The 25,433-nt window shown below is 36.2% G+C and overlaps 3 protein-coding genes across 4 annotated transcripts; 2 read left to right on the top strand and 1 right to left on the bottom strand.

The window, feature by feature from the left end:
- The first annotated feature begins 2,273 nt into the window (after positions 1-2,273).
- LOC115431521 (T-cell-specific surface glycoprotein CD28) lies at positions 2,274-5,753 on the top strand. Its single transcript, XM_030151933.1, has 4 exons — positions 2,274-2,579; positions 3,536-3,856; positions 4,916-5,049; positions 5,189-5,753. The coding sequence occupies exons 1-4, from the start codon at positions 2,495-2,497 to the stop codon at positions 5,300-5,302; spliced, it is 654 nt and encodes a 217-aa protein (XP_030007793.1). The 5' UTR covers positions 2,274-2,494; the 3' UTR covers positions 5,303-5,753.
- A 1,636-nt stretch (positions 5,754-7,389) lies between these two features.
- On the bottom strand, positions 7,390-20,144 carry fastkd2 (FAST kinase domains 2). 2 transcript variants are annotated; one of them, XM_030151543.1, is made up of 12 exons: positions 19,976-20,116; positions 18,802-19,461; positions 18,611-18,714; positions 17,889-17,997; positions 16,873-16,996; positions 16,563-16,702; positions 16,304-16,476; positions 13,338-13,501; positions 12,661-12,894; positions 11,504-11,585; positions 10,403-10,517; positions 7,390-7,839 (listed from the first exon to the last, which is right to left on the bottom strand). In XM_030151543.1, the coding sequence occupies exons 2-12, from the start codon at positions 19,435-19,437 to the stop codon at positions 7,717-7,719; spliced, it is 2,004 nt and encodes a 667-aa protein (XP_030007403.1). In that variant the 5' UTR covers positions 19,438-19,461; positions 19,976-20,116; the 3' UTR covers positions 7,390-7,716. The 2 variants fall into 2 exon arrangements, with proteins under 2 accessions (XP_030007403.1, XP_030007398.1); XM_030151538.1 differs by lacking the exon at positions 19,976-20,116 and adding an exon at positions 20,126-20,144 and having other exon boundaries at positions 7,707-7,839.
- A 266-nt stretch (positions 20,145-20,410) lies between these two features.
- mdh1b (malate dehydrogenase 1B, NAD (soluble)) lies at positions 20,411-25,358 on the top strand. The gene is made up of 10 exons (XM_030151565.1): positions 20,411-20,464; positions 20,547-20,659; positions 20,827-20,961; positions 21,512-21,654; positions 22,313-22,481; positions 22,562-22,907; positions 23,012-23,153; positions 24,549-24,724; positions 24,813-24,952; positions 25,066-25,358. The coding sequence occupies exons 1-10, from the start codon at positions 20,443-20,445 to the stop codon at positions 25,120-25,122; spliced, it is 1,443 nt and encodes a 480-aa protein (XP_030007425.1). The 5' UTR covers positions 20,411-20,442; the 3' UTR covers positions 25,123-25,358.
- Positions 25,359-25,433: the final 75 nt, after the last annotated feature.

Genomic DNA, 25,433 nt, shown 5'->3' with positions numbered 1-25,433 from the left:
GGGGTTCCCACATTTTTGACAGGTAAAAGTAATAATTGTCCAGTAAAATGGTAACTGTACATTTGTTTATTATTATATGCAATGGTTTTGGATTCATATTATTATTGCATTAATGTGTATGTTGCATTTAAGTCATGTCCTGTCTTTTCTCCTTGGCTTTTGAAACCATGTGAGATGTTTGAACGTATTGTTTTTATTCTACCGTTTTCCTTGATATTGGTTTATTGTTTTTTTGTTTTTATTATGTTTTTTAATCTATTCTTGTATTTTATTCTTTTATTTAGGTTTTATTTATTCTTCTGTACAGCACTGTTTTCTTTTCTTCATACAGTTCTATGTCTTTTAATCTATTCGTGTATTATATTCTTTTATTTTGGTTTTATTTATTCTTCTGTACAGCACTTTGATCCACTGCGGTTGTTTTAAAGTGCTTTACAAATTGAAAAAATTGTACAGTTACTTAAACTACTGAAGAAATGCATCATATTGTCTAAAGAGACAGGTTTTTGGGAGCTCATAAATCAGGAGTTTTTCTTGGTTATTTTACTATGGTAAAAAAAAAACAAAGCGGATCTGTGTTGGCTTATTCTCAACTCATAAAAATATAATTAATCAATTAGATTATCAATTTATTTATTTGTTACTGGCAGATTGAAAGATGATTAAAATTCAGACTAACACAGCATTAGGAAAAGTGCATAAAATGTAAATAGTCAAGGTACAAGTGTCTTAAATTTAAACTTCCATCACTGACACAAACAGAGACAGAGGAAAACATTTGTCCCCAAATGAGAAATGCAATAATAAGGTCATTGGTACGGCCCTGAAATCTAAAACATTTACAGATTCTAGCAGAAGTCTACAGGTTCCTGAGTCCATGTCACAGTCCAATATTATAAAGGCAAATTCTAAATTTATCAGATGGCCTATTTCTCCAAAAGTTAAAGAAATTCACTTCAAAATCATCCATAATATTTACCCAGTTGTGGAATTTCTCAAAAAGCATTTTAAAGTTGAAGTAGACACTTGCTCCTTCTGTGCAAAGTCTGAGGAAACATTAGAACATTTGTTTGTTTTGTGTCCAATTACTCAAGAATTTTGGTTTGACATTAAGAATTAGCTGTCTTTTAAAATTGATGATGTACCGTTGCTTGAAACTGTTGATATTCTTTATTTTATGGATAATTCGAATTCTTCTGCATCTGTGTCTGATCTTATTAATATAATCGTTCTATTGTGTAAATATCATATTCACTGCAGTAAATGGAAAAATTCTAAGGCCTCCTTTATTTGGTTCATAAATGATTTCAAACTGTTTTTGTCATCGCTTCAAAAAACTAAGTCTCATAAATCAGCCAAAAAATGACATGGTGAAATTAAGCAACATTTGTTGTTTCGACTTTTTAGTCTTGCTCCAGTGGTTTTTATATTATACTTGTTTTACAGCTCCCTTTTTGTTTCTGTTTTCTTTCATTTGTTGACTTGTCATAGATGTGTTACTTTACATGCTCCTTTTAGAATCTATTTCCTGTCATTATTGAAATGTCCTCTATATGAGTTTGTATGTTGTATTGTATGTTCTAAAGTTCCAAAAAAAAAAAAAAAAAACTCAAGAATTTTGGTTTGACATTAAGAATTAGCTGTCTTTTAAAATTGATGATGTACTGTTGCTTGAAACTGTTGATATTCTTTATTTTATGGATAATTTGAATTCTTCTGCATCTGTATCTGATCTTATTAATATAATCGTTCTGTTGTGTAAATGTCATATTCACTGCAGTAAATGGAAAAATTCTAAGGCCTCCTTTATTTGGTTCATAAATGATTTCAAACTGTTTTTTTCATCGCTTCAAAAAACTAAGTCCCATAAATCAGCCAAAAAATGACATGGTAAAATTAAGCAACATTTGTTGTTTTGACTTTTAAAGTCTTGCTCCAGTGGTTTTTATATTATACTTGTTTTACAGCTCCCTTTTTGTTTCTGTTTTCTTTCATTCGTTGACTTGTCATAGATGTTGTGTTACTTTACATGCTCCTTTTAGAATCCATTTCCTGTCATTGTTGAAATATCCTCTGTAATATATATATTGTATACTGTATTGTATAAAAAAAAATACAAAAAAAACCAAACTTGTCCTCAAATGATATTATGGCCTAACAAACAGACTACACCACCTTGATACAAACACCTCAAAGGTCATAGGTCAGACACTGTAGCGGAAACTTAAAAAGAGGAGGCGTTTACTGCCACAGGATGTTTTCCCTTTAGAGAGTGTGTGAGCTTCAGTCAGCACACCACCGTGGGAGTGCTTCAATCAGAGAAACAATGAGGATATGATGCACCATATTCTCAAACCAGGGCTGATGGTATCACATTAACACATCAGAGTTCTCTGTAGCATGGAGTTAAGGTTGTCAGGCTGCAGGAGGCTCAGGTTTTAGGGGATGAGGACAAATCTTCAGGCCATAAGTTACTGCAGTGCAAAGGATCAAGATGAGTGTTTACTGGATGGCGAACATCCTCCTGGGAATCATGTTTTGTCAGGCCAGACAGGGTTTGAGCATCTGCAACTGCAACGGTAAGACCTCAACTTTATGCAACTTTTTGATTTGATTGATTGATTTTTGATTTAGTGATTTATCCCGTACATGCAATGAAATTTAACACATATGTGAACTAGAAAAACAAATATAATAATACAAATATCAAGAATCATTACAATCTTAGACAGAAGAACAGCACAATAGTTCCATTTACATGCCTGAAAAAGGGTGGGAAGAAGCGCCACTTTTTTAATGACTTGTATTATAATAGAAAGTAACCTGATGTCAGTGCTGATGTCAGTAAAACGCTTCTAAACTGCCTCATTTTTTCAGTTGTAACAGAATGATATGACACAATACTTCACTGTAAAAGTGTGGTTAACTTCATTGTGTTCACTGAGGTTAGCACCTTCAGGTGGATGGCAGCTAGATTACGCACTTTACACAAAGTACATTTTGGGGAAACAGGAAAAACCGTTATGTTTGATTTATTTGATCACCATTTGACCGTTGCAGATTCTCATAATGTGTAACCGTGTATTTGTGGCGATAAGTGTTGACATGCACAAGGGATTAGTTACATTACTGATGTATGTAACAGAGAGTACTGCATATAAAAACCACAACATCAGGGCATACTTGAGTCACACTAACCGACTCAAGTATGCTACTCACATGGTAAATGTCAGGTTTTATGTGAAATATCAGAGGTAAAGTGTGCAAATGCTGTAATTGAACTAATTCCATGTGGGGGTGGAGTACCTGTGAAATGACAAGTTTCAAAGCCTCACTTCAGTTAGGGAAATTAAATGCAAATATATCAGACTTTGAGGAGGAAATGGCTCAGAGCTTCTCCTGCAAAGGTGTTAGCTACAAAGACAGACCTACCCTGAACTATCACGCAGCTCAAATGCAAAAACAAACTGTAAGCTTAACGTGTCGCAAAGAGTTTCTTCCTTTTTCACTGTCACATTGTATTTTTTCTGTCCAGACCACCTGATAACTGTCTGCGCAGCCCCCAGAGAGACGGTGCATGTCCCATGTCCATACCTGGGCGATAAAGACCTGATGTTTAACCTCATCAAAAATGAAGACGTGATTTCTAACTGTGTATTCAGCAGCACCAACAAAACGTTAAACTGTGATCACAAGTTATCCTCTGACATCATCGTGTCTGAAAACCAGACTGGTTTCAACCTCACTGTAACAAACGCCAGCAGCCATGGGATTTATAAATGTGACAGCCAATCCACTTTCCCTCCACCTGTCGAAAAGGCCACGGGTCCTTCAAAGATCCTGGTGTTAGTACAAGGTAAATATTCTGAACATGCATAACTTTTAACCCATAAAGACCCAGTGCTACATATCTGGCCAACATAGTTTTCTTTCCTCTATATTTGTATTTTCTTCTATTTCTTCTCATATTTTCCTCTGCATTTTGCATTTTTTTCAGTGAAAATCTGGTATTTTCCTATATTTAATTTACTGATCATGTAGATGTTCATATAAGCTCAGATTAAAGGTGAGGGTTCTTCACTTCTTTGAGAATATGGAGGAAACATTGTTGGAAAAATATAATTGGATTTTTCATAACTCCTAAAATTACAGCTCCAGAGTTCAACCTTGTTGGAGAGAATGTGGAGATGTCAATGTAAATCATGTACATGTCTTTCCGTTATGTCCTAAACTTGTATCATTCTAGGATAATGTATATTCAACAATTAAGATATTAGGTTATGCAATCCCTAAACATGTTTGGTGATGTATTTCAGATATATTATTGGTAATAATGCAATTAAAAATGATAGATACTATTAGCAGCCTGTAAAAAGGCTATTACCAAAAAAGGGTGCAGATTAGAATCACCTACAACTAACAATTGGCTACAAATTGTGAAAGGAATATTTGACATGGAGATTCTGACCCATAGATTGAGGACTCAAGAAGAGCAGTGTCATGATAAATAAAAGAAATGGACAATTTTAATTTTAACATCACATTAGTAAAACCAACTGTTAGTCACAAAGGTTTGATGAAAAAGTGAATTTTTCAGCAAACATATCAATAACTGAACATAAACCAAGTGTCTCCATCCACTGTCATTGATCCAACTCCATGGGTTTTACTGTTGAATCAATGTTGTAGAAGATGACGGTGTTTCCATGGTAACTACGGAGCCTCTGAACTTCCAAATGGAAAGATGACAAACTGTATTTTACACCAATTATTTACATGTATTGATAGGATTAGTGGATCAACAGGTCTTAAACATTTTAGATCAGTAGATGGTTTTAGATCTTTATGGGTTAATGAAAACAAGAGGAGAACGTCATTACTTCATTTTAACTGCATCTTCATTTTGCTTTTTAAGGACATCAATGCCTGCGTAAAACGGAAGAAGTGCACAAAAGTCACAAAATGGATTTGAGCCTCGTTTGGATTACGGTGACAGCATTTCTCTGTACCTACAGCCTGATCGTGTCTATCATCGCTGTAGTCAACTGGGTAACACATTTCTTCAATATGTACAAGTGTAAAAATACTCAGTTCCAAGTAAAACTATTGGCATGTATTATCAGCAAAGTGCTTCTAAAGTATCAAAAGTAACACATGAATTATGTTTTCACTTGTGTATTGGCTGTAGGTCAAACTGAAACGATCGGACTCCTACAGTGACTACATGAACACCAAACCAAGACCGTCCAAGGAACGCAAGAAGAGGAGAGGCATTCAGACCCCGACACCTCGACATTTCTGATGAAATAAACTCATCTGACAGTTTGCACAGCTGTTGTCGTTCAGCAAGATCATGGTACAGATATTCAATATATATGAATTAAACAGCTCTCCATCAGTCATTATTAAGCCTCATCCTGCAAGATCATAGAAAATCTTTAAAAATGCTGAAATAATCACCTAAATACTGCTTATAATAAAAAAATTCGGAGGTTCTTGGCCTCATAAGGTCATGGTACCACAGTAGCATGGAAATAGTAGGGTTTATTCTAATGTAATGAAAAACACAAACCGACAAAATGTGCAAAATAAGCAAAAATCTCTGCTTAGATTTCGGAACATACTGTGTGATGATTTAGAAAGTCTTCATTTAGACTTACAGTGTACAGTGACACATATTGGATAATTTTGTTTCTTTACACCACCACAGTAGATCTGAAATGAAACAATCAAAATGTGATCCAAGTGTGGACTTAAAGCTTTAATTCAACAGGTTTAACAAAAATATTGCTTTAGAAATTACAACTATTTTAACCACAGTCCCTTAATTTTTAGACACTGAAATAGGACAAATTAATAACATAATGATAATTAATTAATATGGTTGTAATACATGATATTTTTGTTGAATCCTTTGAATTATAGATGAAAGTCCACATTTACAGAAGCAAAATTTCTATTATGTATGTGGACATTATTAACACTTTTAGGTCTGTGTTTAAGAATTGTTTGTATTATTTATTAAGTGCTATGAATGGACTGCCTTATAAGTGCAATTCATACACAATCATTCCCTTACTATCAATAAGGAAATTCTGGACAGAAAACTCTTCATTTATGACCTACTATTTGTAACACATTATCATAGTCATGGAAAAAATTATTAGACCATCAAAAACAATGGTTACAAAATCAAGTACTAACTCCTGTGTGTATCATGTGATGAAAACAGAGAAAAGAAAACATGGAATTTCTAAAAGCACTGTTTTTGGCAGTACAATGCCATAGCTATTGATGTAAGAACTGAAGTGATTTTGGTTATTATCAAGAAAACCATGAAAAATGGATAGATATCAGCTCTGAAATTAAACTCTTATGAGCTATTTTTGTTGTTATCATTATATTTGTCCAAACAAATGTACCTTTAGTTGTACCAGGTATTAAAATGAACAAAAAATTGAAGAAAACAAGGGTGGTCTCATAATTTTTTCCATGACTGTAAACAATAAGGTTTTATAATGACAAAGAGCTAGAAAATTTGTTAAAAAGCAACTGGTTAATAGTTAATATGAGTATTTTATTCTGAAGTGTTAATGCAGAAGAACATGACTGTAAATATGAAGGATTTAGTTGTGTGTATTGTAATTAAATAGTTTTGTTTCTGCATTTTTAAAAAGTTATGGCCCTATAAAACAAGTTAAAAAAAAAAAAGCTGTAGTTTTTTTTTTTCATTTCCTGTTTCACACACACAGCTCTGTAGTTGTCTCCCCTATCTCTGTGGTTGAAACAGACCACCTAAATAAGGAGACTTAAACCACACACAGAGGGTTTCCCCACCTTATCAATCTGTGTAAATGTGACGACCACAGTTTCACAGACCGTCTTTAAAACAAAAAAAATTCTAAACATCACACGTCTGACATAGATCACACCAGGCTCCTCTCTTCGTCTCTGCACACTGTTATTTCTGAGAAAAAACAAACGGCAGGCTTTTCTCAGAGAGATGTCGAGATATAAAACAAGGGGACGCAAACACTTCAAACAATAACAATCTGCACCGTTTCCTGCCTTCTTCTTTCTTTCCTTTTACGTTGCGCTGTGTGCAGATGTGGCTGCTTCAAAGCGACTCTACCTTTACCTTGCTCACCTTGCACTTTCTGCAAGCACACACACTGGTTTTATTGGTTTCATTCAGTAGCACTGGTCTTACTCATCAACTACTACAAGCATCGGCAAGATTTACATATTGTTTCTGTTACAATCTCTGCTATATTTGCTGAACATGGCAGATGATTGAAAAGAAATGCTTACAATACACTTTCTTCCCACACAGTTTTTCTGCTGGTAAGTGGAGAAAAAGACTAAACAGGCAAAAAAAAAAAAAACAGGTGTTACTCATACAGGTTTTAATTCACAGCATCATTTACTTAATACATTACACTGAGTGTGTGCATGAACTGAATCAATATTTTGCCATTTTGTACTTTATGTACAAGTAACTGCAGCGGTGACACAAAAATGATAGATTATTTCAGGATTAAGACCTGATTTTTAGCAGAGAATCACTGAATACACAAGAAAATATCAAAAGTTCATGTAAAAGACAACTGGCTTTTTGTTTTTTAAGCATGGATTTATTCTCAGTTTGCTCAGACTGCAACTGCTTCTACATTAAACACAGGTTCAACATGTCAAGAAATAAAACCGCATCAATCTTTAGGTTTCCGGCTGCTCTGTGTTTGATTGTGTATCTGATGTGTGTTTGCCTGTAAATATTCGTTCCCTGAGGAGCTTTGCCCTCTCCTCTTCAGACACAGAATGCAGCTCCTGTTCTGTTACCTGGAAAATGGAGAAAGCAAGCTTTAGTTGTGTTGCATTAATTTAAGCCTGACTGATCGTTTGGATAGTGAAATGCACATTGCAGCATTCAGCATGTTTCGTTTTTTTTTTTTTTTTAACCCGCCACCACCACCCTTCTTTGGAGGACAATTTTATTTTTAATTACAGCTTGTGTTTAAGTAACAATCTCAAACTTTATATCCACATGTTCATCCATTCCTTGCTTGTATATACATATACATCGAGGGAGGGCTCATATAGACAAAAGTGTGGGACAAAACAGACATATGACAAGACAGTGGGACAAACCAGCTAAGTGGTTGCTGTTGAAAACATAACCAAACATGCGAATGACATTACAACAAGTAAGACAAGACAAAAACACATACTGATTACATATTCATTATTATACATTGGTATTGGTGTGTGTGTGTGTGTGTGTGTATGTGTGTGTGTGTGTGTGGGGGGGGGGGGGGTTCGGTTCAGGTTTTCCAGTGAAATGTATTCTAAAAGGGGGAGGAGAGATGGAGAGAGGGGAGGGGGGAGAAAAGGGGAGAAGAAAGTGGCGAAGACCCCCCCAGCACTTGTGTTTATATAAAAGTATTTTCTATTATATCTTGTTGGGTGTTGAATACAGTCGCGGAAAAAATTATTAGACCATCAAAAGTCATCAAAAACAATGGTTATGCAATCAAGTCCTAACTCCTGTGTGTATCATGTGACGAAAACAGACAGAAAAGAAAACATGGAATGCCTAAAAGCACTGTTTTTGGCAGTACAATGCCATAGATATTGATGTAAGAACTGAAGTGATTTTGGTTATTATCAAGAAAACATGGAAAATGGATAGATATCAGCTCTGAAATTAAACTCTTATGAGCTATTTTTGTTGTTATTTTTATATTTGTCCAAACAAATGTACCTTTAGTTGTACCATTAAAATGAACAAGAAATTGAAGAAAACAAGGGGTGGTCTAATAACTTCTTCCGCGACCGTATAATGCGATTCTCAGTATGAAACATGATATACTCTGATATCTCTTCACATGGAGGCCAAAAACATAAACAGCCTGGCCAAAAAAACAAAAAAAAAAAAAAAAAAAAAAGCCACCACCTTGCTTAACAAAGCAAATACATAAGAACCTTCCACTGAAAAATTACTGCAGTGATCAGTGTGTTTTCAGCCACAGTTTGCTACCGAGAATAAAGACTGGACTGTATTTCAATAGAAAAAGGTCATGTGGTCTGATGAGTCCAGACTGACCTTGTTCTAGAAGGTGGCTGAAGTGACTACCCATCATGCCTAGTGCCTACAGTACAAGCCGGTGGGGGCAGTGTTGTGATAGGGTTCCTACAGGTTTCTACAAATTCAATTTAAGACTTTTTAAGACCTTTTTAAAACTACTTAAACATAATTTAATGCCCATTTCACGGCCATAATGGCAAAAATTTGCGACTCCTAGAATTTAGGAAAATCTATTTATTTACTCCTACGCCTTGATTCCCACTGCTCTGAGCCATTTGTCAGCGGAGGCTGCAAAGTTAGTGATAATTGGTTCCTAATTTCAATAGAAATTGTCAGGTTGGAACTGAGTAGAGTAACATTACTTTCTTCACAGTTTGGACATTTAACAGACACATTTAAAAACAACACAGCAAACAAGTTCATGGCAAAATAACTTAAGAGATATCAAATATCATATCAAATGTAATACCTTTTAAGGTAATAAATGCAGATTTGTAAATTCAAGACTTTTAAGACCCAGCTGGAACCCTGTGTGATCTGGGGTCGTTTTAGTTGGTTAGATCACAGAAATAAATGTAACATTGTACAAGGTTATTGAAATTATAACAGCGAACATGAGCTGAAAAGTTAACGGCTGTCCAATGAAATATTTGTTTTCTGACCAGACTGTATTTCAGTGCATTGGACACAAAAAACTGCAATCCTGTACATCCATTTAAGCAGTTTAAACCTATAACATAAGTAGCTGCATTATTTTTTTCTTTATGAACATGATTTTACACTGTTGCCCATTAAGTTGGAATAATATTGTTTTCAGACACATTCCTCTTTTTATTACATAGAATAAATCATATTGTCACAATCATTTCCGGCCAAAACAATAGGTAATGCAATTAATTTTTTTTTTACTGAAATAAGGCAAAAATATTTAACAAAAACATCCTACATGTGTCTGCATCTATTTTGTATGTTTTCTAGGGGGAACATTATTTGCCCTCATGTCTACTTGCACTAAATTTCATTTTTTAGATGCATAAACAAAAGTTCTAAAGTTACAACAAGCTCCCATAATAGAAGGTAGAAAGTAAATCTTTTGGAGCATCGTAAGAAGGCTCATAAAAGCAGCACAAGAATTAAAAAAAAAGTGTCCAAAACTAGCTTCCTTACTCGAAACAAACTCATATGTTCAATAAAATATAGACTAATTACACATAATATTAGATGAAGTTTGCCCATCAGTGTACCTTGTATGGAATGTTTAACTGGTCATATGTTACTATGGGATCTTGGTAAGGTGTAAAGCAGCTGTAATCTCACCAGGACAGGTTCATATCCCAGGATCCTCAGGTGGCGAATCTTCACAGCCATATGCCCACGAGGGTTGGACGTACCGTAGCAAACACCCGAGTGTGGCATGCATATTAGCACAATTCTACAATAATAAAAAAACAAAACAAAACAAAGATTTCTCAGCTACAAATAGGTCAAATTTGAACTCATCACAAGCAGGATACAATGAATGAGGAGGGTTAGTTAAAAGAACATCAGTGTGAAACAAAAACACTATGTGGTTTTATTTTTTTTTTTTTTACTAAGATGATTCTGTGTTTGCACTTGGTTCTTGTAACTTCCTTTGACATATTTTGCAGCAGATCTCTGCTGAGCACATCATTCTGGTTTTGAAGTGGTTATATTTAATTTAACTAGTTAATGCTACCATTGTTTTTTTTTTATAAACCTGTCATTTCGGTTTAGTTTGAATCTAATTTAAAACCTTTTCACAATGAAGATTAAACGAACATGGAAAAAGAGATGGTTTCACTTTGGGTTGAAAACTACATTTTAAAATATTTTGTTTTCTGCTTTTCTTTTCTGGTTTTTGTTGCAAACTCCACAGCAAATGTAAAACATGGAAGGATTGATTTTAACCATTTAATTTAAAACAAATGTAAACAAAAGTGATAAAGATTGATGGTGAAAAAAACAGATGAAACCTAAAAAAAACAAAAAAACAAACTATGAAGCGAATGAAACAATTGATTAAAAAAATGTTGAAAATCTTCTGATGTTTCAAATAGGTTTAGTAACAGCTTTATTCTCTTTAGTTTGTGTTTTCATCTTACTTTCCATGATTAACATTTTCTATTTTATCTAAACTGGCTCCTGAATGGTACCGTGTATTTAATTTTAAACATGTTACTGAAGTGTCAGTTTCAGTCTAAATCAGTTCTCTGTGGAAGTGTTCATTGTCGTCATGTACCACAGCACACGTCAGCTGCCTCCTGCTTTGACCTCCACAGACCGTGACATAAGGACATCAGATCGATGGCATGTGACTGCAAATACCACTGAAGATCTGACTGGCATAAATGCGTCAGCTGATGGAATCAACTTCAAACCTGTGCTACTGACGCTTACCTTTGACTGCTCTCTACTGGAGAAATCTCCTCTCCTTCAGTCACAGAGGTTCTTCTGGGCTCAGGTTTGGTTATCACGTTGTCTGAGAGTCAAAACACACATATTAACCACTGACTGCCATTTTAACTTTAAGGGTCCAATCAAGCGGCTACACATGGACACATTTGGTGTTCAACAGTCTCTGTTATGTAAGCAGAGTAACTTATATGCATGTATTATACATATTTGAGTAGGTATTTAAAAGCACTTTAACATTATGTGTAAGAAAATTTGGTGAAAAATGTCAAATTACTGCTCCGTGACGTGGTCTTAAAAAGGACACCAATTTTTTAAGCTTCATGCAAACATTCAAAATATGCAGTTCTCGACAGAAATTGATATCAAATAGGATAAAACCTTTTAGATATTATGTTCAGCTAGGCTGAAAATACATTTTGGAGTAAAATATTGAAAAGTCTCTGTTTTATTGACATGAGAATGTGGTAACACGTGGACAGGCTGCCATAGTAACACATGGACGACTCTTTACTATCGTACACATCACCCAAAATGTATCGAAAGATCATTACTTTCTGAAAGTTTCACTCAAATATCTGAATTACAAGTAACTTGAAATTTAAAATTGGTATTTTTGTGGTAGCACGTGGACAGGGCCTTTTAAGCAACTCACAAATATTCAAACTCACATATATCAGTAATATTCACAAAATAATGAAAATGTAATACTTGAAACGTAACAATCATCTATATAATTAACAGATTGAATACATTTTCACATTTTTTAGATACAATTTTAGTGTCAAATTCAAGCTATGGTATAAAAAGTACAATCGATAAAATCAGTTGTAACTTCTTTCTACAAGTGGTATTTTAAAAAGGGTAACAGTTCCATAAAATAGAGATCTTTAGCTAAAAAATGAGCCCACTTGATAAATTATGTGTGCAAATTTACTTTTTCATGTTAATGTTCACTTTCGCTTGATGGGCAGAAACCAATTCAGAGACAGTTAAATTCACTCAAAGAAAACAAGGGCTTATCAATGTGTCTTAATGAGAAAAACATTAAAAAAAGGGATTCTATACAAATAAAGAACATATAAGCTGTATTAAAACACAATTTCATAATAAATCACACTGAAATGCTTTTCTGCTTTTACCGATGACGTAGATGTTCTCCACTACCACCTTTTCCTGCAGCGTCCAGCCTTCTTCACCCACTATACGCTGAAGATCCTCCAAGATCAGATTGTTGAATAATGGATTGATGGGCGCTGGGTCTCCCAAGACAGATCTGGGAACAGTCAAGGGCTGAGGGAGGGGAGGACGGTCAAGACGGAGACACAAGTCCACTACCTGAAACTTTCTCTCCTGGTATGGGAGAAACCGGGGAGCTACACAGAAATTCACAGAATTGTTAAGTATAAAGTAAATCAGAGAAAGACACATTTAGTGTACATATAGTCGCAGAAAAAATTATTAGACCACCCTTGTTTTCTTCAATTCCCAAAGTCATTTTAATGCCTGGTACATTTTTTTTTTAACAAAACTAATGATAATAACAAAAATAGCTCATAAGAGTTTAATTTCAGAGCTGATATCTATCCGTTTTCCATAGTTTTCTTGATAATAACCAAAATCACTTCAGTTCTGACATCAATAGCTATGGCATTGTACTGCCAAAAACAGTGCTTATAGGCCTTCCATGTTTTCTTTTCTGTCTGTTTTCGTCACATGATACACACAGGAGTTAGTACTTGATTGCATAACCATTGTTTTTGATGGTCTAATAACTTTTTCAGCAGCTGAAGATGTAAGTTTAGGTCCAGTGTCTGACCTGTGGTGCGGAGCTGCTCTAGTGTACTGCTCTGAAGGAGATGCTCCAGTGGTGCAGAGGGGAAGTGGCCCTGGAGACACAGACAGTAAACCGCCTGTAACAGCCCATAACCAGACATCTTTGGTAAATACGAGTCCAGAGCCTGACTGAGACTGTCTAGGAACCTAAAAGAGCAACAAAGAGACCCGCTGAGTTCCAGAGGCCATGCCACACAGCACAGTTTACACAAGGGTCATTTCATGCCAACTCAACCCGAATGTAGGACTTTTATATATTAATACCATGGATTTTCTTGAAAAAAAGAGTCTTTTACAGATTCCTGGTCCATAAAGCTTTGCTAAGCATATTTATTTCTGGATTTTTTTTTTTTAAGTTTGGCCCTCTTACCTAGTTTTCACCATTTATTAAAATGTTAACACCTCATTCAAATGATTAATTCATTCTTTTTTTTATTGAGCTGATTAAGAAAGTAAATTTCCCCCAGGGATCAATAAAATTAATCTGCACCTGTGTCTGTCACATGTGCATTCTAAGGAGCAACAATTAACATGTATTCATATAAAGAACTGCTGCTATAATAAAATGAATAAAGATAAACTCTTCCTTCATATTTTACAGCTCATTCTGACTCTATGTAGTGCTTTCATTTAGTTTTTTCTTAATCTTATTTGAGGTTAAGTGTTCCAAAATAATTCCAGATACATGCAAACATGAATGATAATGCTCCTTAACCATGTCTTTACTTCGGAAAATAAAACAAAAAAAAAGACTGTACTTTTCACTAGCTATATTACATTCAATGGTCTCATTTCACAGTCATGTAACTGTGCTAGGCTAATCTCCACTTCCCGATCTCTGTGTGCTATATCCACTGAACCTGCTTTTCACTGGATTCAATAAATATATAAAAAATTAATTTGCAAGTTACAGTTTGTCTTGAACACTAAATAATTCAGATTTTATTTTGTGTGTCTGGACAAAACATTGATCATTATTTATTATTTGGTTAATTACCTCAAAACACACAGACAGCCCAGGCCAAAAACAAGACCATCAGCTGGATTGAACACAGCAAGTAGTTCAGATCCTTCCACTGGATAACTCCTGCAGTGGTTTACATGTCTGAGCTGCAACAAATTCTTTAACTAACTGATGCAGTGAGTGGATTTTCATTTCTTAAACAACCTCCAGTTTGATAGAGAGCATAAAGATTGGACAATGCCAGGATTCATCAGGCTCCAACTGTGAGAGATTGGTTCAGGGAGCATGAGGCATCACTGAGCCTGTTTATATGACCATAAAAGCCTGAAATCTGGGAGTAATCGGGTAATTGTAATAATCAGATCTAATGCATTTACATGTACTTCAGAAATACGATAATCGAAAATCCCTAGTTTGGACACTCCAGTTCATTATCGGATTGCTTTTGGAGTACATACGTACGTAGTGATGGTAGACTTAAACTTCCTATTGTGTTCCCCTCATGTTTGATGGGTAAATTCCGTTCTGTACTATTTCTAATTGTGTTTACACATGTGTAGATGTAAAAGAACAAAGATTAACCTGTATACGTGCATGAAGACATTGGAGTATTGGGGAGAAATCTAGGTGTGTTAATCCGATTTCTCATAATCAGATAACTGCCATTATCGGACAAAGCCTATCAGATTATCCTGTTTACATGAACACTTGAATGAGCTGATAACTCCGGAAATCAGATAATGATTGGAGTATTGGTGTGCATGTAAACAGGCTCACTGTCACAAGTGAGTCCAGACTTGAACCACATTTAGAATCTTGGATGTAACCGCGAAGACTTGACACAGCGGCCCGATTCTCCCATCGTCAATACAAGATCTTGGCAAAAATTAATGTGAATATGAAAGGAAATAAATACTATGACTTTTCTTGTAGCATTACATTACTCCAAAACCAAACTTAATGAGATCTTCCCTTCTGTCTCAACTACCTGTGACTAGTGCAAATCAAGTGATGGGACCTTGGCCCACTTTTTTTGGGCCTGTCCCAAGCTTAAAGTTTTCTGAGATGACATCTTTAATTTATACAGTGTTATACGTAAAAAGCCACAGCAGCCAGATGGTATATTCGCAATACTACACTGCTCCACCTACTCTATTACTCTCCTGATAGCTCTACAAGAAGCTTTCATGTCTGGTATAGTTATAGCAAAAACACTAATTTTGAGGGAATGGAATGCTTTGAGAAATGACTGAATGATATGGTGTCCTGTCTATACCTTGAACAATTGAGATTCACAATGTCAGACAACCACACCAAATTTCTTAAAATCTGGGGTTCTTTTATTGATTATAACAACACAGACAAAGATAAAGTGTCAAGCTAGGCACATCAAACTATTCTGTACTGTACCTATCCGCTGTTTGTTTTCTTGCTATGTCCGCTGCATATAGACGGCACTTTAGAAAACGACACCTAATCAACACTTTCATTACCTGATGGACTGACTTAATGAAGTCTTTAATGAACTGGCAGTCTTTGTGGTTATTTTGTTGTCTTGTTTTGGTCTATGTTTTGACTATGTCTACTGTGTCGTGTCTGTACTTGTATTTTATGTTATCAACAAAAATCCTCAAAAATAAAATACTCAAAAAATTTTTTTTTTAAAATGGTGGCATAAGTGACTATACTGTGAGTGTTTCCTGTAATCCAAGCTAAATGCGATCCAGCAAAACATGGCGTGTCGGACTCTTTTTTGGCTAGACTGTATATTTTTTCACTACTTTTAATTTTCTCAATTACACATTGATCAGTAGCATAAGAAAACAATGAAGCAAGTACAGAGGTTAAGTGGAAAGGGGAGTGAGTTGGTATGAAATGACACAGAGAATATCATTGTGTTTGACGAGGCTATGATTACATTTACTAACAATACACATGATTTTAGCCTAATATTTCGAAGACAGAGTGACTTGAGAGTGGCTTACGGTTGTCTGTGATGCCGCAGATCATAGTTCAAAGAGGAGTACACCTTGAGGACAAGGAGGAGGTCTCTGAGTGTCAGAGCGTCTGGATTGGCGATCACCTTCTCAGCGTACACCTCCATTAAGGCCGTGGGGCAGAAAACAAGACTCTCGAATACAGACAGAAAGAGAAGCACCTGAACATGAGGAAGAAACATTTAGTCAGTCCAGCAGAAAGCAAAATGCCAACAAGATATGATGTGACACATGTAGATGTAAGAACCTGTTTATTCGTCCAAATGTCTATCGTGGAGGCGACGTAATCTGAAATGCCAGTGAGCATTTCCAAGTCTCTGTACAGTAGCTCTTTAGAGGACTGCATCACTTTGTACAGTCTGTTGAAGGGGATTCCATGGAGGTTTTCTAGATTAAATGGAGGAAAAAGAAAATGGAATCACACATTAGTAGTACTGTAAAATAACAAATACTGACAAAACTGAAAAAATACAGACTGTCAATTTGTGGCTTTATATTGTTTCCATAATAAAATAAAATTTATTTCAAGGCATATGAACCACTTTTGCTGATTTTACCTGTCACTTTCTTACTGCAGATTGCCAGCAGCGGTTTGGAGTGGAAACCCATTGTTGCCATCGTGTAGATCATGTGCTGGGCGTTGGGAAGACTGAACTGGTCTGTCATCGACAAAGCCTTGACCTGGAAGATGTGGGCGACAAAACAAATACTGAGATAAAACAATGAGGCTAAAAAGCAAAACTGTAGTAATCTCGAACGTGGCTCTGAATGGTACTGCAGTAGAAGCTTAACGGACTGCTGTTTTCATGACAAATCAGTGGGCATAAGCCTGTTTTAATAAACTGCCTTTTCGTTTTAGATTCATTTTATATGATTAGCTCTGCCAAGAATATGATTTTACTTCTCTTGAAATAAAAAGGAATAAAACTACTAGGGTGCACCATGACACTCATGGCCAATACTCATGTTTTAACTGATAACTACTGCTAATACCAATGTTACTTTGTGAAGTTTTCATTTTCAAAGACAACTACATTTAAAAAACATTTCATAAAATACAACAAATAAATACTATCCACTGCCAATGGTAATAATATAAGCCAGAAGCTGATACTAATCTCCAAAACTAATACTTAGCTGACATATCTATCCCTCCCAAAAAGATACACTCTTACTAGTCCTCCATGTTACCTTTCCAAAAGTGAACCTGTGTCACGTAAACATAATGTGAACACAGATCAATTGAGCAAACATGAGCTTAGCAACAAGAAGGCAAGTTAATAAATAAACAGTCATCCACACTGCATGTCAATTTTTTGCTTTTAATTGTCACTTGTGATATTAAAGCAGCAGCTGAATCTGGCTTTTGTTGCCCATCACCCCCATTGCTCTCCTTATTTTCTTCCAGTCGTATCTAAACTGTCCCTATGAGAAAGGCATAAAACATCCCACTAGCTGCTATTTTTAACACTTGTGCAAACAAAGCAGGATTTATCAGTGAGGTGCCATAAACTGCTCGTGTCAGATGCAAATCATCACGCAGACAGGTGAAAGGCTGAAGAAAGACACAAACCTCTAGTTTCCGTTTGAGGGTCAGTGGGGCGTCTTTCCCCACCAGACGCATCATGGACTGGAGAGGTATGACATTCTTAATCTCGGGAAGACGAACCTCCACTAATAACCTACAAATAGTTACGATCATGTCAATTTATCAAAACAAGTTAAGTCCAGTAAAACTAAATTATATAATACCCACATAATTTATTTAATTGACAACTAAAACATTCAACTTATAAATCTACTGAAAATATTGCCTATGGCATAATAGATTCTCTAAGAAAATATTGGAAAAGTTGTGTTCTTTGCACAAATTTTAACTAGAAGCACTCGGAGAGCGCAGACCTCCGCCAAGGCTGATCAGTGGCCCCCCCCGTGGGCCCCCCCACGCCAAGGAGGTTATGTTTTTGCCAGGGTTTGTTTGTCTGTCTGTCTGTCTGTCTGTTTGTCTGTCCGTTAGTGTGCAACATAACTCAAAAAGTTATGGACAGATTTTGATGAAATTTTCTGGTCTGCGCCCCCCCGTGGGCCCCCCCACCCCCGATCACCACCAAAATTTAATCATTTCTTCCTTATCCCATTTCCAACAAACCCTGAAAATTTCATCAAAATCTGTCCATAACTTTTTGAGTTATGTTGCACACTAACGGACAGACAAACAAACCCTGGCAAAAACATAACCTCCTTGGCGGAGGTAAAAATGGACACAAGCAAACCATGTTATTTCCTAAGACTGACCTCATGCCCTCCTTTAGTGCTCGGACACTGGGGCTGTCCTCCATCTGTTGAAGGCAGGAAGCCAGGATGGACAAACTCTTCTCATCAAAGTGATTAAGTTTCTCCTGCGAGTGAACAAGACATAAATACTATATATGACAGCACAAACTGTTTCCAGATTTGGCGGTCAACAACATTTGATGAGTTATTACCTGGCAGACTCTGAGAAAAGTCTGGATGACACGACTCTTTTGGGGTACCTCTAGTTTAATCATTCCCAGAAGTGCGTAAACCAAGTCTTCACTGCGCATGTAATGTACACTTGCCATGGCTTTTTGCATGAACTTTTCAAATGCAGGATGCTCAAACATCAGCTGCAGTTCATAATGATGCTGCTCTTGAGACATTTTCTTCATAATGGACCACATGTGGCTGAGGCAGTTACTGACCTGCCGTGCTGTGGGTGAATAAACAGTGGTTAAATCTAAAACATCAGATGGGGAGCCACACTGAGCCAGGAGCTCCATGAAAGGGTGCTTCTGCTGTCCCTGCACTAAGGCGGGATTTGAAGACTGGGTTTGTGCTGGTGGATTAAAAACATGTTCCTTGTCGTTCAGCTCTTTACTCGAAATGCTACCCTCTGAGTAATATCGCACTGAATTGGTAATAACTTGACTAAAGCAGGTTTGACTTTGTCTTGTGCTCCAAACATGAGACAGCTGCTGGCATGGAAGTGATACATCCTTGATAGATGCATTTACTGGGATGATGCGCTGTTGCCATAGAGACCTGCGGCTGCAGAAACGTAGAGCCAATCTCATGAGCTCCTCTGTTACCCAGGCTGACATGGTTCATCAGTTGTTTCAGGAACACTAGAAAAGAGTGAGGTCAGAAATTAGACCTTAGTATTAACATGCTGAGAAAGCAGCTGCATTACTGAGTTGAGTGCACAGGAGAAAGAAAAGCAGCACATACATCCAAATAAAGCACCTAAGACATGTGGCTAACTCAACTTGCTATTCAATAAAACAGCATAAGATCTGCAAAAACCTTACATCTAAGTGTCTACATTATCATTCCATATGTGTGTAGAAAACTAAAACAGATCCTTCTACTAATATGTTTGATTAAACAACCTGAAAAACCCTGAACAAAACAAAAATGGGACAAGCTCAACACAAGCTCATGCTAGGCAGAAGTGTTTCAGTTATAGTTAAAACTTTACTCCCTGATTTGCGCAAACTTGAGGAATACCAGAAAACAAAACATGCTTTTTATTTTCAAATGTACGGTATTGCAAAACTGTCCGCAAGGTCAAAAATTGTCCCCTTCAATCAACTGATTACATTAGGTTAAGCTAGCTAAGGTTAGCAAAGTAAAACCTACCTTCTTTATTACACTGACCACCGACACGCAGACATAACTGCTCCAATGTAACATAAGCCGCTTATTTGGTCATGTAAAATTTGACACAGAGTACTTTAACAGACAGAAACAACCGTACATCACATTATAAATTACTCTCGCTTTAGCCACTTTGGCTTGCTGTGTTACATGCTGTACCGGTTGTGTGCGCTACAATAATGGGCCCGACTGTCAACTTAAATCACACGCTGTCAGTATTAAAATGCAACAGACCTCTTCTATATCCACAAAAAAAAAACACCCTTATTCTAACGTCTTTATTTTATAAGAAAAAAATTAATGCTGTAATGTAAATTATTATTGTAAATGTAATGTAAATTATTAAAGTAAAAACAAGAGTTGAAATTTTTAGTTAGTGGCGTTTTCCTGTCGGACTAAATGAGGTGTAACACGTCTCGTCTCATAGCAACCAACGTCATCCAAGGAAAATGGCAAAATTTGTCCTCGCTGGTAACTTTTGGTGCTTTTCACTGCAGTATTCAGCTATTTAATCTGTATTTTTTTTTAACTGATAAAGTTTCAACCTCCGCAGGTAAAACGGACTGTCCGTATTATGCCAAAGCAGAACTTTTAGCAGACACTTTGCAGCGCTGTCTGCCAGACTTCCGGACTCATAAAATAGCCATTCTTCCAGATGAGTGGAAGGTTAGTTATAATAATAAAGCTAATATAAAACAATACAAATTTATGATACAATAATATAAAGTTTTATAATCTTTTAAATGTGTTAAAGCACTAAAATATTATTATTATTATTATTATTATTATTATTATTATTATTATTATTATTATTATTATATTTCCTCTGATAGGAATGGCTTGAGTCGACCTGTCAAAAAAATGGATGGAAACATGTGCAGTCTCCTTTAATCTGGAGGGAGCTGGTGGACCAAGGAGGCAAAGGGATGTTTCTGGGGGGCTTCAGTGACTTTCTCGAACATTGCCAAGTAGGTACAAATAGGACGGTGATATATCCAGTCACTCCATTGTTCAAAATTATATAGTCCTACACAGTGGTAGAACATGTCAGATTACAATTTTGCATTCCCTGGTTATGCAGTAAAAAGTGCATATCTTCAAATGTATTTTATTTGTGATAAAATGGAGTAAGTGTTCCTTCATGGTTTAGATTTTTACTGCTCTTTAAACTAAAAGCAAATATGCAATAATCTTACAGAATATAATGCACTGATGTAGTTTAAAGTACCCAACAGTACATTATCTAGTTCAGTGAGCTTTGTATGAAACATGTCAACAAAATACAAGATACACATGAATATCAAAAACAAAACAATAATAAAACACTGCCTCCATAATAACTCCTTTTACTTTCAAATTTTAAGTACATCTTGCTGATAATGCTTAGGTATTTGTACTTACTTTAGGACTGTAAAGAATTGTAATATATTTTCCACGACTGGTATGACAGTATTGCAATTTTGTTGTAAATTTACTAAAACTGGTGAAATGTCTGTTTTTGATCAATGTTTACCGCAGGACTATTACAATATTACATCAGATATGTCGACAGAAATGATGCTGAAAGTTGCAGAAGAGAATCTTTCAGCCAAAATGAGCTTGATTGTGGATGAACAGCAACGTCTTAGTCTCATTCAACCCTTTCGTGTATGGATCACCAGGTGGGATAGACTTCAAAACTTTAACCCATAAAGACCCAAACAGCCACTGGTGACCCAAACCATCTACTGATCTTAAGTGTTTAATCCCTGCTGATCCACTAATCTTATCAATCCATGTAAATAATTATTGTAAAATGCAGTTTTCCATCTTTTCATTGTCATCAGATGTGACCCATTTGGACATTCAGAGGCTCCGTAGTGAACATGAATACATCATCATCAGTAAAACCCGTGCAGGTTGATCAATGACAATGGATGGAGACACAGTTTATGTTCAGTTATTGATAGATTTTGTTGTAAAAGTTACTTTTTCTAAAATTTTCTCTGTTTTTGATGTAAAAACCCTCAAATGTAATATCAGCTTGATGATAAAAGTACATGATCAGTAAATTAAATATAGGTAAATACTTGATTGTCTCTAAAAAAACCCCACAAAATACAGAGGATAATATTATAATAAATGGTGATAAATCACTTAAAATAGGTAAAATAGAGAGAAAAATTCATTTGGAAACTGCCACAAAAGTAGCACTGGGTCTTTATGGGTTGAATCAGAGACTACACAGTTAATTTCCTCCTAAAACTGGAACTCTTGACAAGTTTTTAGCTGAGTAGACTATCTGGTAAAAGTTTAACAAGTCCTTCCACATCTGTCCAGTGCTCTCAGTCCAACTTGCCTCTTCCTGATCCCGAATCTGCTCTCCGCTGAGGTGTTCCCTAATGTTTCCATGATCAGCATCCACCTTTTGGACCTGGAAGGAACCAAGGAAGACCTGCAGGGCCTGAAGATGGAGACAGAGGACCTGGCAGCCCCTCTGCTTTACCAGGCACGGTACAAGTGGTGGAATTCCGACTTCCTTAAACATACTAAAAAGAAAATCTTAAATCTTGTTGTATTTATAAACAGGTGACCATTCATACAGATCTGGAGCTGGCGTTCCAGGAAGCAGACGTCATTGTGCTTCTGGATGATCAGTGGTCTGATGACAGCGATGGAGAGAATGAGGAGGAAAAGAAGAATATGATCAAAAGTATCACAGAGTGCTACAAAGAGTATGGACGTCTGATTAATGAGAGGGCGAAGAAGGTAGTGAAGGTAATGGTGTCTGGTGACTCCTTTGTCAACCTGAAATGTTCGCTGCTACTGGAGAATGCTTCCTCCATTAATTGCTGCTGCTTTGTCGCCGCGGCAACCCAGTTAGAGAATGAAGCCAGGGTTGTCATTGCAAAGAAGCTGAATGTGACAACATCAGGTAACTTCTGCACATTTTTTTTAACGATTACTCCGCACTCTCCTATTTTCTTTTTTTCCTCTTTCATTTTAAATGTTTATTTTCTGTGTTCTCTTTTACTCCAGATGTTACAGATGTCATTGTGTGGGGAAACATCAGCGGCAGTTTCTTCATCGACCTACAGAGGGCAAAGGTTTACAACTATGATGGAGCAATCAAAGGACCAGCTTTCTTTTCCCAACCAGTCCAACAAATTATTTACGACAGGTTTGATATCAAAATAAATACTATCTTTTCTATTACTTATTAAACAGCAATATTTATTTAGGCTTAAATGACTGCTAATTTTCCCACAAATGCATAGAAAAATGAAAAAGAAAATCCCTCTAAGAATGATAACTACATACTGTAGTATTGAAGAAATGTTTGTCACATTCATCCTGATCCCACATGATTTGATTACTTGTAGATAAATGTTGATTTTTCATGCAGTAGCTTAGGATTTGCCCTTCACACACAGAAACTCCTCTATGTTCCTTGAGTATTTTCATGTGTTCCGCACTGTAAAGGGTGAAATATCTTAATCTCCTCATATTTGACATGCTTTTGAAGGGCAAGCTGGTAAATTTTTGTCTCTCAATGCTGCTTGTCACAATTATGATCACATGCTCTCTCTCTCTCTTTAACCCCAAATGGTCAAGGCAGATGACCATCCTCCAGGAATCAGGGTCTGCTCCAGGTTTCTGCCTGTTAAAGGGATGTTACCAAGTGTTTACTCCTGGAGGATCTTGTTGGGTTTCTGTAAATTGACTTGAGAGTTTGGTTTCAACCAAGTCTATATGTAAAGTGTCAGGAGATAACTTTTGTTATGATTTGGCGCTTTATAATCCTTTAAACCTTTAGCCTAAAATGGTCCGCCTGGACTTTTTTTTTTCTTATTTTGGCTATAAAAAGGTTTGAAAATATGCTGTGAGTGAGTCTTTTTGCCCATTTTTCCAGAGCACTTTTTTCCCCAGATCTTTCAAAATCTACCAGCCATTTACAATTTACTGCATGTTATAATTCTGCTAAAATGGCTCCTTCTCCAGCTTCTAGTACAGATGTGAGTAAAATGACCATAATGACCCAATAAAACCTATAAAGCGCAACGCCTCAGGTTTCAGGAACTGTTGGAATTTTTCCAATCTTGAACAGTGAAAGAGTTACAGCCATCCAAACTGCACATGCACAGGGTGTGTCAGCGATGACACATTAAGGTTTTAAAGAGTTAAATAAAATTTGATTGACTGACTGATGCTAACATGAACAGTAGAAATGTTTTTACCTCATTGCTAGTAAATTGCAAGCTGTCTGGAATTACAAACAAGTCAGTAACAAGTAATTTTCTAAATCTTTCCCAATATTTCCTTTATACTTGCAAATTTGTCAGATTTTCTGACCTTTAAACATGTACCTGTAACCATTTTGCCTATTAACTTTACTGCCAACAACTTATTCAGCCAAAACAAACACAATTTGATAAGGTCTGACATTCATTTGCCAACCACACTGCCCTGCTGTGACCACTGCTGATTGCACAACACATCTGACCCCTGCCATCTGATAAAAAACATCCTACGTTAGGATATGCCAAAAAGCACTAAATCCCCACCTCCTTTCTAGGAAATGGCTGGAGACAGAGTTTCAAGACTTGGTACGGTACCAGCGTGCAGCTGTTACGTCTAAGACCTGCAGAACAGCTGCCATGTCAGCTGCCAATGGGATCCTGACGGTGCTGAAGGCTTGGAGTGGGACTGGTAGGACAGATCAGGTCCTCTCTGTTGGTGTAATATGTCTGGGTAAACATACAACAAAGCACAATGAGTGACACAAGCAGTTAAATTTAAAAGTGATAATTATAACTGCAGGTATATGCTACTTTTGTAGGTAAATATGATCTCCCAGAAGACGTCATTCTCTCAGTGCCAGTGACTTTTACAGCTGGTAAATGGTCCGTGGTGCCTGAAGTGAACATTGAAGACAAGCTGAGGGATAAACTACGACTTTCAGCAACAGAACTTAGACAGGTCTGTCAAGTTACAAAAAAATGACAGGGTATTTTCAACACTACAGTGCCTTATGTTAAAATGAGGTGTTTTCTGGCTGACTGTGACATGTAACAGTTGTTCTTTTATTCCAGGAAAAAGAACTGGCAACAGAAAGTGTAACATCTGGGGAAGATGCTACAACACATTAAAATTTCACACTTTTCCCTTAGGAATGTTATGGAAAATAAAAGAGTAATTTCAGTGTTCAGTTTTGCTTCAGTTTGTTCTTTTATTCTCTTTACTTTCACATGTGGAGTTGCAGTTTTAATTTACCAGTTTAATAACAATACATCATTTCTGCTTTGTGAAACTCGTCCCTGGCTGTTATGTTTCTTTTTTTTAGATGTAAAAGATCAAACTGAGTACTTTATGGAAAAAGGAGAAATTAGAAAATATATTCCTTTTTTAAAATTGTACAGTTCTTTTTTCCAAGAAGCAATATTTTAAGCAGAAAACACAC

Source organism: Sphaeramia orbicularis, chromosome 2 (genome assembly GCF_902148855.1).
Source record: "Sphaeramia orbicularis chromosome 2, fSphaOr1.1, whole genome shotgun sequence".
NCBI classification, from domain to species: Eukaryota; Metazoa; Chordata; class Actinopteri; order Kurtiformes; family Apogonidae; genus Sphaeramia; species Sphaeramia orbicularis.
This window is presented reverse-complemented; position numbering and strand designations above follow the sequence as displayed.